Source organism: Xiphophorus couchianus, chromosome 1, assembly GCF_001444195.1.
Source record: "Xiphophorus couchianus chromosome 1, X_couchianus-1.0, whole genome shotgun sequence".
NCBI classification, from domain to species: domain Eukaryota; kingdom Metazoa; phylum Chordata; class Actinopteri; order Cyprinodontiformes; family Poeciliidae; genus Xiphophorus; species Xiphophorus couchianus.
The window spans coordinates 16765189-16780887 of NC_040228.1; the positions used below are offsets into that span (position 1 = coordinate 16765189).

The 15699-nt window shown below is 39.4% G+C and overlaps 3 protein-coding genes across 4 annotated transcripts in view; 1 reads left to right on the plus strand and 2 right to left on the minus strand.

Moving 5' to 3' along the window:
• Positions 1 to 410: 410 nt before the first annotated feature.
• On the minus strand, positions 411 to 3713 carry LOC114152137 (mitochondrial glutamate carrier 1-like). The gene is made up of 9 exons (XM_028029928.1): positions 3586 to 3713; positions 3088 to 3213; positions 2927 to 2982; positions 2564 to 2654; positions 2354 to 2472; positions 2061 to 2253; positions 1810 to 1967; positions 1645 to 1720; positions 411 to 1555 (listed from the first exon to the last, which is right to left on the minus strand). Exons 1-9 carry the CDS (start codon positions 3606 to 3608, stop codon positions 1396 to 1398), a joined length of 1002 nt encoding a protein of 333 aa, XP_027885729.1. The 5' UTR covers positions 3609 to 3713; the 3' UTR covers positions 411 to 1395.
• A 1465-nt stretch (positions 3714 to 5178) lies between these two features.
• On the minus strand, positions 5179 to 6325 carry LOC114153699 (follitropin subunit beta-like). The gene is made up of 2 exons (XM_028032440.1): positions 6140 to 6325; positions 5179 to 5623 (listed from the first exon to the last, which is right to left on the minus strand). Exons 1-2 carry the CDS (start codon positions 6323 to 6325, stop codon positions 5339 to 5341), a joined length of 471 nt encoding a protein of 156 aa, XP_027888241.1. The 3' UTR covers positions 5179 to 5338.
• Positions 6326 to 15026: 8701 nt separating this feature from the next.
• camkvl (CaM kinase-like vesicle-associated, like) overlaps positions 15027 to 15699 on the plus strand; it is a 50132-nt gene continuing 49459 nt past the window's right edge. Inside the window, exon 1 of one of the 2 annotated variants that reach the window (XM_028026897.1) lies at positions 15027 to 15254. The gene's annotated coding sequence lies outside the window, so the exon portion shown is untranslated. The remainder of the gene's footprint in view (positions 15255 to 15699) is intronic. The other variant, XM_028026976.1, reaches the window with a different exon arrangement.

Sequence of the window (15699 nt, forward strand, 5' to 3'; positions counted from 1 at the left end):
AAATGTTACATTGTGATTACATTTTTATTAGATTCTGCCAATTTTTGTAAGTAAATACAATGAATTGCTAAAGACCAAACCAGAACCGTCTCCTGTAATAACATAGCTTGCCTCTTCATTTCGATGGCTCACCTCTCTGCACTTGAGTTTCGAGAACAGCTGAAAACTTGGTTGAAGGGATAGTTATGTGTGCAATGCATCCGTGGCTGTAGGATTACCCAAGATAGAATTTCCCGTCACTGCAACATGGGCACTTTCACTGCCAAAAACTAAACTACGCTTGTGCTGCATGCTTAGAGGGTTAGTGTAACACCTATCAGGCTTGCATCCGAAAAAAGGGAGTCTACATTTAGCCTCTTGTATATTATGCAATGCTTTACTGTAGAAAACAAACACTGGATTCATAACAATTTGTTGGCATGTAGACATTTTATTTATCTCCTGATTGACCTTGAAAAATGTGATTGACTTTCAGTTGCACAGATTTTGAATAGTAAAAATACAGGACACATGAGTCACTGCTCTTATCTTTGACATTTAATGATAAAACATTATATCTGCACATGAAATAAACATAACTTTTCAGGCGGAGGTCCTCAGTGCACAGTGAAAGTACTCTTCTTGAACTTAAGACAACAAAAAATGTTCCTGTGTGATTTAGTAAAGGAAAACATTTTGGAAAAACTTCTATTCGAAAGCCCCTTAGAGCCATTAAAAGTAATCTGGTGAACAGACAGCCCAAATGTTTATTTCTTTGCACGCCTTGACCCCTTAAACAGCCTGTTTTCCTCATCCTTCCTTGTCAGGTTACTGAAAGGACACTATCACAGACTTATCTTGTGGCACTTGTATGAAAAAGTTACTCATCTTTAAAAACAAATATACAATATATACAAAGACCGGTATCAAGCATCAGACCTTAGCTGCACATGTAATCATGTTTCAGTTTTATGCCTGCAGTCTTTCGAAGCACTGCTCCAAGACATCAAACTATGATTCCCAAGAGACTGAAGCTGATATAATATCCAGGTTAGGCTTACAGTAAGGGTCAAGTGGTGTGGAGGTATATTTAGGGGACAGGCTAAAATCTAAAACAGGGGGGAAGAGGTCTGTGCAAAATATTCATCAGACAACATAGTCCCTCAGTGAGGGAAACAGTAAGCTCCACTGAAGCACATAGACAAGGAAGTACCAACTTTAGACTTTTTAAGACTTAAGCTATAATAGTTAATCAAGCTAAAGGCATGTTGAATAGAATATTTGTGGTCCCTTTAGCATTGACCTCTAGAACTCTACGAATAAAGAGTCTAGACAGCTGTAGAGAGCTGGGTCTATTGCCCAGAGCATAGCACTGGCAGTTTAATAAACGTCCGTAAACATCCAGTGACAGATTGTTTATGCAGAGTAGATATTGTAGGGAGTGTACCCCAGCAGAAACTCTCCCACTCCGACACAGTACACCACCTGGACAATGCCAAAGAGTGGGGCAATGACCAACACCCGGCAACTGGCTCCTTTAAGGAAAGCTCTGGGACCCTCTTTTCTCAGGATCTTTCTGCAATCGGAAGAAAAAGCCAGGATTAAAATGTAACTCATCCCAATTTGGATGTGATATAGAATGCCCACTAATAAAGAAATAAGTGCCTGATGCAGTCCACAACTCCATTGTAGGTCTCCTCATTGGATCCTTTTTTGAGCGATTGCAACCTCGTCTTCACCACTGTGAAGCATCATCCAAAAATGTCTGTAAATCTAATCGTTGCTTGCTACTTTCCCAAAATATGTAGCCATTTTTTGCATGCATCTCACCGTCACAAGGGTTGACAGCTACAGCGGCAACAGATCCAGCCAAACATCCGGACATAAAGGACCAATAGAAAGGCACAGATGGATCTTCTGATGAATGCTGACCAAGCTGTTGCAGATGGGCAAAAAGAGGAAAATACACAACAGAGAATGGGATGTCCCTAAAAAAGAAAGCAATAAAATAAGTAAGTAATCCAATTAATTACTATAATAATGCATAAAAACAAAAGAAATGCACAGAAAACTCCAGTCACCTCATCAGTGTGGCCCCAAGGCCCCTGTATAAACCTGCGACCCCTTTAGTCCTCAGCAGCTCCCTAGTTATCTCTATGGCAGACATTCGAATAACCTGAGGTGTAGCGGTGTTGTAGGAACGACTGAGAACAGCACTGGTCCCCCCCATCTTCAGTGTAGTTACAACACTTGGCATTACCCTCTGCTGAGCCACTGGGAGAAATGGCAAGCAAAATATATTTGTCTTAAGAGAGTAACATTTTAAAGAGGTAATTCATAACTGATTGCACAAAGACACAGATTTATTTTTTACCTATCCTGCCTGCATCTTGCAGCTGGATCTTGAGCATCTCCATTGGTGTGGTAACGATGACTTGGCACATTCCTGCACAACATCCTGCCAGCATCTCTTTGAAAACGGTAAGCCTGCCACTGAGGATAATTGCATAGGGTTAAAACAACCCAAGAATGTACAATAATGAAAAAAAAGAAAAATTTGAAGTAGTTCTTATTATCTACTCACATGTCATTACTCAACTGGTGGCGAAAAAAGTCATTAGCAGCTAGTTTTATGGCCTTCTCCGGTGTTACCAAGGTAAGATTTACTGCAGCACCTGGGCAAGGAAAGGACTAATTACAAACTGAAATATATTTTTAAGATGCAGCTGTTCGTTCTCATTTTTTTCCTTCTACGTGACCCAGAAAACAGGAGAAAAAAAACCATTTTCTTAAGGCATCTGTAGATACTGGAAAGTTTTGGTTAAACTACAAGCCAATTAATTGGTTTTGAAACCTGTGTGAATTTGGAACACATTATTAATGTTAACACAAAACTCCTCAGCTAAGTAGCTGCAACAAGTCTCATTCAAAGTCTACTAATACTCACCTCTGTACATGCCAAAGTACCCTTCAGACTTAACAGTTTTAATGAGGCAGTCCATCCTGAATGAAACATGAGAACCCGATCAGTGAAGGTTGTCAGATGTTTTCTTTTTATGTCAGGTCAACACAAAGAGACGGCTGTCTTTCTCTTCAGTTACTTCTTACATGTTCTTATACATTTGCTGCCCACTGCGCTGGTTCTGCAGGCGGGTCTTGGCCAGGTCTATTGGAAACACACAGGTGACTCCTGCCATGCCTGCAATCCCTCCATTGATTAGTTTGGCAGGTAAGCTGTACAAAAACACAAAAGGTGTTTACAGTAATAAGACCTTGCATTGTTGTTCTACTGGTGATTCTACAAATGAATAAGGGAGGGTAATGACAAAAGTCTAAAACTGAACTGAACGATTTTTCAATAATAGAAAGATGGATAGTGGGGAGATTTTTCTTTACACTTCTTAAGTGGTATCAATGGGTTGTGTCAGGGTTTATTTTAACCATGCTTCTGGGAACCCGGTCATCCAAAAATAACTTGACATTCTACACATGGACAAAAGTCTTACATGTATCAAGGTCTGAACTTTTTATTTACATAAATTATTCATCTTAAATAATGAAGTCATATTTGTGTCTACATGCATATCATGCTGCTAAGGTTCATACCTAATCTGCTGTTGCTGGGCCATGGTTTCTTGTTTTTGGCAAGTGCAAAAATTGGTCAGGGGGACAAAGCAGGCCGCAGATGGAGACAAGGCTGAGAGTCCCTGAGAGACACGGAGCAAGGCAAGAGAGCAAAGATGAGCAGGGTTATATAAAGGGAAGGGAGACATAGCCCCACTGGATTTAGGATCAATTTCACATCTAGCTCCGCCCACATCCCCTTCAGCCAGGAAACTGAGCCAGAGTTGCTTGTAACCTCAGCAAAATTCCCTTCTGACGATACACCATCCAACTGTGTTAGAATTCACTTAATTTATAGTAACTGGTTTCCCTGATCCAGATTAAAACAAACCCACATAATAAACAACCAAAATACTACTCACAGTTGAAACTAGTGAAACTCACTCATTGAAACTAGATGTAGACATGAGTTTTATAAAGATACACATAACACGTACACATTTCTTTCTCACTGTATAGCAACAGATCACACTAAACTTTTCTTCTTTGAGGTCATTTAAAATGACTAGATATTATATTTTGGTTAAATGCCAGAAAAATGAGAAAGACAAGTACCCGAGGCCTGTCCACACACAGACACCCCTTCTTCCCTATCTGTCTGATTACAGGCTGGAACTCTCCACCTCTGCATATGTGTTTTCAGACTATAAGGATCATCAAATTGCCTCTTGAGACTTCTTTGGAGATGGCACACAAAATTGAGAAGAGCACAGAGTTCCTGTGCAAAAACATACTCAGGCATGAACTCAAGGTTGCTTCTACCAAGACAGAGAGTGCACCCTCCAACGCCAAAGCCGGACCTTCCAAGACCGGATGTTTAGAGTTCAAACAATATTGCAGGACGTTGTTTTTTTTTTTGTTGTTGTTGCAGTTTTTTTGTATTTTTGCTAAACATATTACCAAAAGTGCATGGAACAATCACTCAACCAAAACTACTTGTTGGTATTTAGCTAATATTTGTCACAATAGATTTAAGTTATTAAATCTATTCACATCTACAGACCATTTCTTCAAACGACACAAATTTCTTCTACTTTTTGTGACTCTTTGAATCAAGTGCAAAACAGTCACACCGAAATTAAACTGTGTAATTTAACTAGTATAATAATTAAGCGGAAACTATGACTATAAAATGAAACTGCGAGCAGTTATCATTGGTTCCAACCCTACCCAACAAGTCTGCCCTTGCCCCTCCATGAGTATGTTTGTGTACCTGGTTGTCTGTCCCATGTCTTTGTATTGCCCTGTGATGGACTGGCAAACGGTCCAGGATGTTCACTGCCCCTTGTCTAAGTACACTAATAAATGTGAATCTGTTGGCTTAACTTGAACTTCATTTTGGACTGGAAGGGTTAGTAACCTTTTTGGTTTATCTCAATAAACATGCATCTCACATTGTATCTAAATAGATCATGGGCAGTGAAACCCTTTGCTATAGTGCATATGAATTATGCTAATTTTTGTCCTCCTAAAGTTAACAATGTGTTAAATTTTTCTTGAGTGCAGTGAGCATGAAGTCCAACAGAAGCAAAATGATACAATAAAAATGTCCAGAAATTGGAATGTCCATTTAAAATGATTTATTAATGTGCATGCACAATGTAATTTATTGATGCAGCACATGTTCATTGATGTATCAGTTTCCAATCGAACTACAGAAAATGTTACAGCCATCTAGTACAAATACTACTCATTAAGCTGGTTAACTGCCATTTGACATGTAGGTGAATTGCTTTTACGAGCATGTTGTCAGGTTTCCAAAACATTTCAGATTCTGTTTCTCCATACCACCAAGTTCCACAGAGCACTGATCGTAAGAGTACGGTCTCGGTTTGACACAGTGGTGCGTGCGCGTGTCACAGCGCCTGCAGCTGCAGCAGCGGGCCGCGGGATAATACAACTGTGAGCTGACATCCTGAGGACAGCCAGGAATGAAAACAGCCCGGTACACAAGGGAGATGGGCACACAGCTCCGCTGAATCAGGAAAGCCCTGCCAAATCTGCCCTTCAGATTGGTATCCTGGAGGACAGGAAGAAAGGATAAGAGGAACAGAGCAGTTTTTGACCAGAACTTCAAAAATGTTTAAAAGACTAATATTTCAGAATCTATTCTTTGAATGTGCAACACCACTTTAATTATCCATCCATCCAACCATTATATATACTTGGTTAACCCTGAAGATCATAAGGGGGTTGGTGACTATCTAGTGCTCTCATTGTGAGAACCGGGGCAAGTCCTGGACAGGCTACTCGTCAAACACAGAGCAACACAGAGACACACAGATCAAAAACACACAAACTCACACCTAATAATTATTTTAGAGTAACTAAATAACCTAACTGATATTTGTATTATGGGTGGAATTGTGTGTGTGTGTGTGTGCAACCGCAGCGCACTGAAGAACACCTATGGGGAGAACCTTAATGGAGAATCACTCTACGCTGCCACCATACAGCCACACTTCAAATACACTTAAAAAATACTTTTGCAAAAAATAAAACCAAACAGAAACAGTCTGTTTGTGGCAATTCTCACTCTCGTGTAGCAGTAGCCACTGCATATGGTTGTGTTGACTGCCACACACTGGATACAGTTTTCCTTCTCAATCCATATGGTGTGATTCATCAGCGTACAGGTGTAGACAGCTCCAACCATTAATGCAAAAAGCAGAGTCCATCTCAAAATAAACAGAGACATGCTAGAAAATGCAGATACAGACATAAATGAGCAATCAAGAAGCAATCATTCGGAAAATATAAAGCACAAACATAAAGATAAAACATTTGAAAGACGCAGAGCACTTCATCTGAACAGATTTTGTTGAAATGTTTACAAACCTGTTTGTTTAATCTTGGTGAATTAAACTATTGTTGTTACCACATCAGACATGCAGTGGAAAAAAATGAGTCCTTCTGGATGTGCAATCTCTCACGTTTAGAAAAAGATATTCTTTGCACTGCTGTTTTTCTACTTAATGTCATCTAAGTTCTCCAACTCTTCTCTGCTTTTCTCCTCTGTTAAGATTTGAAAGTACTGTGTCTGTTCAGCGTCTTTTATGCAAACCTTAATCCATCTTGGCTGCCCCACTAAACTTCAGTCTATGATATCCTCCCAGACATTATGTCAGCTGACGGCAGGTGTGTGCGTGCGCACATGAATGTTCATTTTCACATGTCGTACTATTTGGTGCACAGACGGGAGGAGGTGTCATGCTTATCTAAATTTGAGTTTCAGCAGGTTCAGATGGTGGTCAGTAAACTAGTACATATGCCAACCAGAACTGATCAGTGAAACTGGTTCCTTGGGTTTCTGGAAACTGAACAAATCCAGATTTTAATAAAAATGATTTCTTTTCTAAACTTGTGACACATTTTAAGTCAACGTTGCTTAAAAAAAATTAAGCGATAGGACGGTTATAATGATTAAATAAAATAATATAAGTTTTTCATCAAGAAGTCAGTCGCAAATCAAGTCATTAATATTAAATCAGTTTGTGAAAATCAAGCATCTTTGCTGTTAATCCAGCTTATGTTGGGACAATACTCACATAAATAAGTCCCACCTGAGAAAAAGGATGTCGTTGCCTGTCAAACTAATCTAAATAGTTTTAGATAAACTCAAATTACAGCCTGAAAACATTGCTGATAAAACACATGGTTTTATTATATTACATTTCCTTCAAATAGCTTATTTTTATAGGTAAATGAGGAAAGAATGGACAAACAATGAGTAATTTCATGAATAATAAGCAGTGTTTTCTCCAGTATAGTTTTAAAGACTGCAGGTGCATGCATATAACATGAGGGCTCAATCTTAATTAACTACAATTTTATTGTCAATATGAAGAATGAGCTAATATGTACAAACACTACAGTGAGGAAGTTGATCATGCAAATCTTATGACTTTCACAATTTATCTGTTTTTTCTTTCTTTTTTTTTTGACCTGGTCTTATGGATGGTTTGTTTTTGCTCTACATTTCCGACGATGGGTCAGAACTATGTAACAAAGCTATCAGATGAAAACAATAAACTGGGTCATAAACAGTTCAACAATTATCTTCCTTGACACACATTTGAAGGGTTTTCATCATTTGGGTGACAAGAGGTTTATGAAAAAACAAAACCAACAATGATAAAAGTTATGTATGTCCTTAGGCAGCTAGAGTGCCTATGCACAATGCTTGAAGAAAATAAGACATCCATCCATCCATCCATCCATCCATCCATCCATGTTCTAACACCTTTAACCCTTGTGGGGTCAGGAGGGGTGCTGGTGCCTATCTCCAGCTAACGTTCTGGGCGACAGACGAGGCACACCCTGGACAGGTCACCAGTCTGTGAAAATAAGACATATTAATAACATTTGTTTTGTTATTTGTTTTACTGTTTTTGATTTTAAAATGATTGAGAAGCTATTCTATTCTTTCTGGATTAGTAAAGAAAAAAGAGAGAAGAAATCAGGTAAAATCTGTTTCCATACATATCATAAAAATCTTAGTGAGAGTGATATCAACAACAGGATATCACTCTTCAATTTTGTCCTCCATTCATTAAGAAATAATTTAAAATAACTGCCCACATCTAAATGGCTTCCCTATAACAGTTAGTTGTTTTTTCCACCATTAGCACATTTAGCAATGCATACATGAGATTGATTGACAGTGCTAAGACACTTCCCCTGGGTCTGATTGGTTGTTTTTGATCTGGACGACTTGGGTGTGATGCATTTCTTCAGATGGCAATAGTAGCTCAGGAGATGGAGAAGCTCGATTTTTTTCCACAAATTAGCTGTCTTATATTATACTGTCAAAACACAGTGACACTTTTAACAAATATGTAAAAAAAAAAGAAGGATATTTGAAAAGGGGAAAGCATGCATTAAATGTCCGTTGGCTGAGAATCAAACCCAGAGGACTGTGGCCAAGGGCGTAGGTTTGGTCTAAGTTTTGGTGGGACCTTACAACTTACTCACCAACTCACCAGCATTTAAAATGAATGCTACCACTGCGTAGTATATTGAAATATTAAACTAATCAATGTAGATTTTCGTTTATTTATTTTGTTTTTGTTAAAAAATACATTTTTTTTTTTTTTTATTTATATGGCAAAAATTGGTCGGGACTATTTTATGTCCCTTGAATATTGGTCGTGACATGTCACGACCGTCCATACCCAAACCTACGCCCATGACTGTGGCCTCTGTGTGTGGTGCACGTGTGCTACCACTGAGCCACGTGGAGTCAGTGCAACTGTGCTGTGAAGAGGACAGGTTATCTGATTGCCCCCCTGCCCACTCCTTTTGTTTTCTCTTTGTTACATCAGTGACACCTGCAATGGGATGTCTGAGGCTCCAGTTGTTTGGCTGTTGCAGATCACATGAGTAACTCTGCACGCTAAGATAATGCCCTGAAACTGGGTCAGACAGATAGAGGGACACTTTCTGTTTGGTGGAGGCATGCCCTGACCATGCCCTAAAGTCCACAAGTTTTCAGGGTAAGGTACATATGAGTTTTACTTATTGTTCAGATAATTTTGGTCTCTGGTCTCTGATCAAGCCGTCTTCTTTCATATATTTGCTGTGTGTAGGGATAGGTGGCATCAAAAGTAGCACTATGAAGACTAACAATAGAAGGCATATTAATATAAATAACTACCTAAATAAGTAAATAACTTTCGTAGTTCATAAACTCCCATCAACTCATTTTCTAACCCAATGTATAAGAAATCTGATGCACGTTATAATTAAGACTGTTGCTTTGTCTTTTTTGTTTTTTGTTTTTTTAAGTTTTAACGAGCTTTTACAAGCCAGCTGCTTAATCTGACCACTAGATGGCAGACAAAACCAATCTCCTGTTTCCTCCTCAACCAGGATGAAAATATAGAAAAGATTGATCTTTATGAGTTTAACAAATCAGTACAAGCTTCCTCCTTGGGAAGATGTGAAATGTGAACCTGTTATGTACTGTAACTATTATTATTTTTTAACCTTTATTTATTTACCTTTTAATGATGAGTGCCTTAGAGGATTATTTGCTAAATATTCTGACCACGACTTAGAACCGGTTCTGAAGACAGATTGAAGTATTTGTGATATTTTCAAATGATGGCAATCAGACTGTTACACTTAAACAGTAGAGATTTTTGAACATGTCATTCTGCTTCCTTGATCTTACAGGTAATAGGTGCTTCAAAGTCCTCTTTGCATAATTTAAAATAGCTTTGAAATGGATGATGCATTTGACAGTGTGTGCTTAACGCAAAAAGCTTAGTTCAGTGACAGTGTTTATTTGCTTTGGAATATTTCTAGTTTCAACAATTTGCCTCCCTGATAGACCTTCTTACATCTGTTTTCGATTACATTAAATTCAATAGGCAGCATCTCACAAATCACATCAATCAAAAGCACTGTAGAAAATCAAACAGTTGATTGTTTTGAGTATTCCCTTGTTTTTTGCTCACTGAAAACACAAGGAGAATCCTTTAAAGGTTGGGAGTGGGAGATATTTCTGGTGCCATTTTTAGGGGACTTTGACACATCGCAGGAGGAAGAGGGAATAGTTTGACCCAAATCATCACAGATGTCCTTGAAGATAGTCACTTATTAATAACATCAGGAATCTGGAGGCCACCTCTAGTCCTCGTTCCAACTCTCCTCCCTTGCCTGCAAGGCTCCAATCCAGTATGATGTCCTACGTTTTATCCTTTTTTGGTCTGTGTGCACCTTCACTTGCACTCGCACGTAACCACAAGGCCCCCACAGGGCCTCAAAATCAATCTTGCAGTGCTTAAAATAATCAACCTAGTTGAGGGAGAGGGCTTACCAGTGACATGTACAGTAGAGGAGTATTCCTTCTCTACTTTGACTTTAATCTTATTCTCAAATTTTAATATCTGAAAGGCCAGCCTCTTTTTTTTTGGCTTTGTTTGATTTGCACAATCCTAAAAACACATTTCAGAGTCATTGATTTACCTCAAATTAACCAGACCTGCTGGAGACATTTTATGTTGTACTCATGGAAGTACAAGTTGAATCAAATACAGCTCCATGCAAAATATTTACGGCAATCCATTTACACATTTCGTTATATTACAAGCACAAACATTTGTGCATTTTATTTATACGTTATGCAATATGCAGAGCTGGTACACAATTGTGGAGCAGAAAGAATAGGATGAATTGTTTTCTAATGTTCTTCACAACAAAAACGGGAAAATGTAGTGTGCATTTGTCAATAACTACCTTTTGGTTCAATTACAGTGGTCAGTGGTCAAAGTTTGTTCTTTATTTGGAAAAATGCGAGACATAAATATGTTTCCACTTGTCATCGTTTGAAGCACTTTGGAGTGATCTGTTGCTGAAATGTGCACAAATAAACTTGACTTGACTTGATCTAGATCACTTCATTAGTCATGTACTGCTTTGCTTGTCTATCACACAAGATTGCAAAGAATTACACTGATTTGTGGTGATAAAACTTCTAAATGTTAATTGGATAATAATACCTCTGCAAGTGAATTTAAACATGGCTGTAAAATTGCTTATTTACTAAAAAATAAATAAATAAGAATGGAAATAAAAGGTGTACTTTGAACATAATTGGTGACCTCTGTCTCACTGAGATGTGAACCTAAGGAAGCTGGAAAAATGTGATCGATCTCCCAAGACAAGAATAGCATCTTGATGCTGGCCTGTGGTCATCGGTGAGACTGTCTCCTCCTTCCTGGATTGGGTAATTAACTACACCATTCTCTGAGATGCATCAGGCTGACGATCTTCAAACAATCCCTATTTCTGTCTGTTACAACCTTTAGCTAATGAGCTCTCCTGCCATTTAGGGAGGACACAGAGAAGAGAGGACTGGGGAAAAAAAAACAAAAAAAAAAAAAACAACTCCTACAAAACAAGCCAGGTTAAATCTAAAAGGCAAGTGAGCTCAAAGAAATGCCTGAAATCACAATTTTTGATATTATTTCAACTTATTCTAATGTATGCTGATTTTTAGACAGCGACGGGTTTTAAAAGGTTTGCAAATTTGTCCCAAACCAATACAGAAGTCAAGGAGGCTGTGCCCGCCCTACATTGAAACTCAAATATAGCTGCACGAATTGAGGGCAGCACTGAAATGTTGCATTAAGCATGTGGGAGAAATCCTTCTGTTTTATTCATTGCAAGATGTTGGACTGTGTAAACTGTTCTCAGATAGAACAGACAGTAACTGTGCGAGTGGTTAGTTACTTTGCATAAATCTAATTTTTATTAGTATTGAAAAGAAATGTTTATATTAATCTGTCAGATGGAATAAACCATCATCTAGATCGCTGTTTTTTGGGGGGTTTTTTGCTTGTTTTCTTTTGCCATGGCTGTCAGAGGAGGAGTAAAGTAATTACAACCCGTCTCTGACTCACACTGGCCGAAAGCCCAACATGAAGGGTTTGCAGAGAACTACAAATAGAGAAGAAGAAGCAGGAAAACACAACAAACAAAAAATAGACAAATGTTAGAGATGGTAACAAAGGCGCAACATAATTAAAAAAATAAATCCTAAGCTGGAACGGTGGAGTGGGATTGTGGTGTGTGACAGATAGATGGAGAGGAAAGGCTGGATGAAAGGGTGAGGAGCGAGCAGGAATGGCAGAGGGAGAGGAGGAGGGTGAGCTTCCGATGAAAGGAAGTGGGAGACATTCCAATAAAACACATAGGGAGTGAGTGCATCTGTGTATGGGTGTGCTTTCAGTCCCTCCTTTGTGAGCAACAGTGTGGCAAGGGAGTGCAATAATCACAACCCCAGTAGCATTGTATTACTGAGTACCAAGATTAAAGTTGCTCAGTGTATAAATCTAAGTTAAGTCTGCAGTGAGTTAGCTATGCTGTCATTATTACGACAGCATAGCTAAATTAAGGCCAATAAACTAGAAACGTATGAGATGGGAATTCATATACATGGGAGTGTGCTCTAGTTAGAAGGTAAATATTAAGATAAATCAGTTACTTTTTGAAGTTTGGAATACAATTTTGATTTCCATCTCGCAGGTTAGGGTGAAATGTGCACCAGAAGGAGAGGAAAATAAAAGCAAAAGGAATGAAGCTAAAACTGACAGAGTCTGGAGAGAAAGGAGGAAAAAAAACAAAGTGACACTGTGACTGAAGGACAGCCAGAGCTCTGAGCTCTCTGTCTAGATGGCTCCCGGCCTTGAAGGCTGCCAGCGTCGAATGGCACATTTGGCAGCTGTACGTTTGCTTGGATTTCTCAGAGCTATAATGCATCTTGCTTTAAACCCATCCACTTTACTACCTTTTTGTTATTTAGCTGCCTAATTTGGCTGACCTTCTCGTTTTTGTCTGACCATCAGTCCATAATGTAACTCTGGAGTCTCCCTCAGATTTGCTGCACTCATTGAGGTGAAGGTGAGTGTTTAATGCAGCAAATACGATGACTCACAGTGATGATTTAACTCTCCCCTGATATACCTTTTACTTTAACGGTTCTTAGGAACCAGTGAGATCTCCAGTGGACAGTGAGTTGCTTGGTGGTGGTTTGGCTGATATTTATGGCCAACGCTGATTAAGCTTCCCTTCTCTCCTCAGTTCTGGACAGGCATTAGTATCTTCTCCCTCTGGAAGAATGTCAGCAACAGTGGGTTTTGCAACGACAATCAGAGACACCTCTCTTTTTAGGGAATCTGTAATTCAAAGAATTCTTCTGCAGAATTACGAATAAGCCAGGGCAATGCCTTATTCCTACAGCTGGAAATAGACATTGGGTGTGCAGGCAGTAGATTATTTTGGATCCAGGATTTATGATAAGAACTAGGATTCCTTTTGCCAGCAATGAACGTATCACTCATGGGCGACAGGTTGCAAGGCAGGACGATTTCCTTCAATGGCTCCTCTTTGTTCTCATGATGTAAAACTCTTCCTCTTCCTACCAAAAGCAAGTGGGATAAGCAATTCAAACAACAGCCTCCTTGCTCCCTGTAGTTAAATCTTTCATGGCTGGAGGCCCAGTAACGTAGTTTATTAAAGTGTTTTTTGATTTTCATTTTTGATTTTTGGGTGGGGCAGTAAATTTATGAGGGTGACCTTTGTCCCTCCTGGGCCCCTTTCTGGTGGCACCATTCTATTAAGACTTGCTTTGGTCTAAAATGTTCTGTTGTCTAGCTGAATTTTCTCTGCTTAGACAACCTGCAGTAAAGAGAGCTTTTTCAATCTTACTGCAACACTTTGCTCACAGGAATGTTTGTTCACAATGACCTCGAATCCCTAACTAAACAAAAAGCCAACCACATTTCTTTTGTCAACCCAAGGTTTCTTGCAGCTTTTCAGGTGATATTTTCCTCATCCCTCCTCATCTGACCCTATCTGTCAAACCACACAGCCGTCTCCGTGCAGCTGTATTTTCAGCAAATACAAGTGGCCACATATTTGAAGGTCTCTGGTGAATATCTGCGGAGAATGGCTGCGAGCACCTGGACAAAAAGGCAAAACTGTAAAGTGTGACAGAATGTGCACGATTGTGTGCCAGTCTGAGTGCGCACCTGAAGGCTACTAAAACAGAAAAGTAATATAAATTGGTAGCTTCTGCATGAAACTGAGCAAGGAAACCAACTTTCCCACTCACATGCACACAGACAGACACACACAGAGAGAACAGCACAGAGGCAAATAGAAACCCAGTATCTAGTTCCTGCGTCACCACAGTGGCCATCTGTCAGCATGAAGGCCTTGCGTATGGATCGACTGAATTAAAACTCACACACGGAGATGCCACGCTGCGTCTAGATACAATAATTGTTCAATTCACCGAAGAAGTCTCTCACCCCGCTGACCTTTTCTGTGTTGCAACTTGGTTGGATTAACTTAAAACATAAAGCACCGGATAATCTGGCGGTCTGAACAGTTCTTTGTCGTATCCCTTCATCTATTTCTCTCTTCTTCCTGTCTTTTTGTCCCTCTCTCCATCTCCATCTCCATCTCTATCTCTACCCACGTGAAACTGTCTGTTTGTCTGAATCTGCCAAAGGCTGATGTCATTGTCCACCAGTGTTCTACCATGTGTGGGATGAAATGAATGCCGAGGTATAATCCCACAGTTTAATCCCGACCACTCCTGCACCAACCGGACAGCCCAAGAAACAATCATGACAGGGAGAGGCAGGTTTTTATTTTTTGGGGGAGGGGGTTGGTAAAATATTGTAAAAAGAATGAAGCATGGAAGGTTTCTGTGGAGAATATTTCTTGTTGCCTTTATGAGACTTTTTTTTTTTTTTTAAAAAAGGCTCATTTTACTCAAAAATGCCCCCTCCTGCTGGGAAGAGAGTGAGATGGAGGGAAAGAGACGGAGAGATTAAAGATTATTTATTTCTCATGGGTGGGAGACAGTGAGGGAGAGAGAGTGAGTGAGTGAGTGGGAGGGAGGGCGGCAGTCAGAAGCACGCAAACTAATTTTCACCGATGAGCAGACAGTCGTGCCAGAGTGGGAGCTGCGCTCAGTTCACCTCTCCAGCGCTGCAGGTCTATTAACAAAGAGACCTTATTAGTAACATCTTTTTTTTATTTTGCGAGCACTAGTTACCACGGCGGACCGGAGTTTCCTTTTGGGGATAAAGAGACTGCACACCTGCACTTCTCCTAAGCAACGACAACTTTAGGTAAGCCAATGCAGCGAAGTTGAAATCTGTTTAATTATTTTTTGCAAAAACAATAAGGAGTCAAAACAAAACAAAACATTAAATTAACAAAAATTTCATAAAGCAAACAATCCAGGATCAAGAGATTTTCTGAAGAGCTGCTCAGCCAGCACGCGTAAAATAGCTGCAGTGTAAATCTCCAAATGAAAACAACTGGAAAGTGCCAATAGTTTGATATTTCTATTATTAACCCAATGTGAAATCAAAGCCAGTACAGCATGACAGTTGCTTCAGCTGTTGTTTTTCTTTTTTTTTTTTTTTGGCTGTTGCAAAGTGTTAAAAGCCTGACAGATGACTGTCCATATTTGGCATTTTACTGTTAGGAATCCTGCTGCTCTTACATTTTACTCTTAAGGAATCTCAACAATTGTCTCTTTCTCTGACCAGATTGAACATTTGTTTTGGT

Bases quoted from the DNA above. Each gene is read 5' to 3' on its own strand.
- LOC114152137 (XM_028029928.1), bottom strand. From the start codon at position 3,608: ATGGCCCAGCAACAGCAGATTAG. The intron at 3,214-3,585 runs GTATGAACCTTA...GTTTTTGTACAG, and splicing joins GCCCAGCAACAGCAGATTAG to CTTACCTGCCAAACTAATCA. The intron at 2,254-2,353 runs GTAAAAAATAAA...CATTTCTCCCAG, and splicing joins GCAAGATGCAGGCAGGATAG to TGGCTCAGCAGAGGGTAATG.
- LOC114153699 (XM_028032440.1), bottom strand. From the start codon at position 6,325: ATGTCTGTATCTGCATTTTCTAGCATGTCTCTGTTTATTTTGAGATGG. The intron at 5,624-6,139 runs GTGAGAATTGCC...CCTGTCCTCCAG, and splicing joins GTGGCTACTGCTACACGAGA to GATACCAATCTGAAGGGCAG.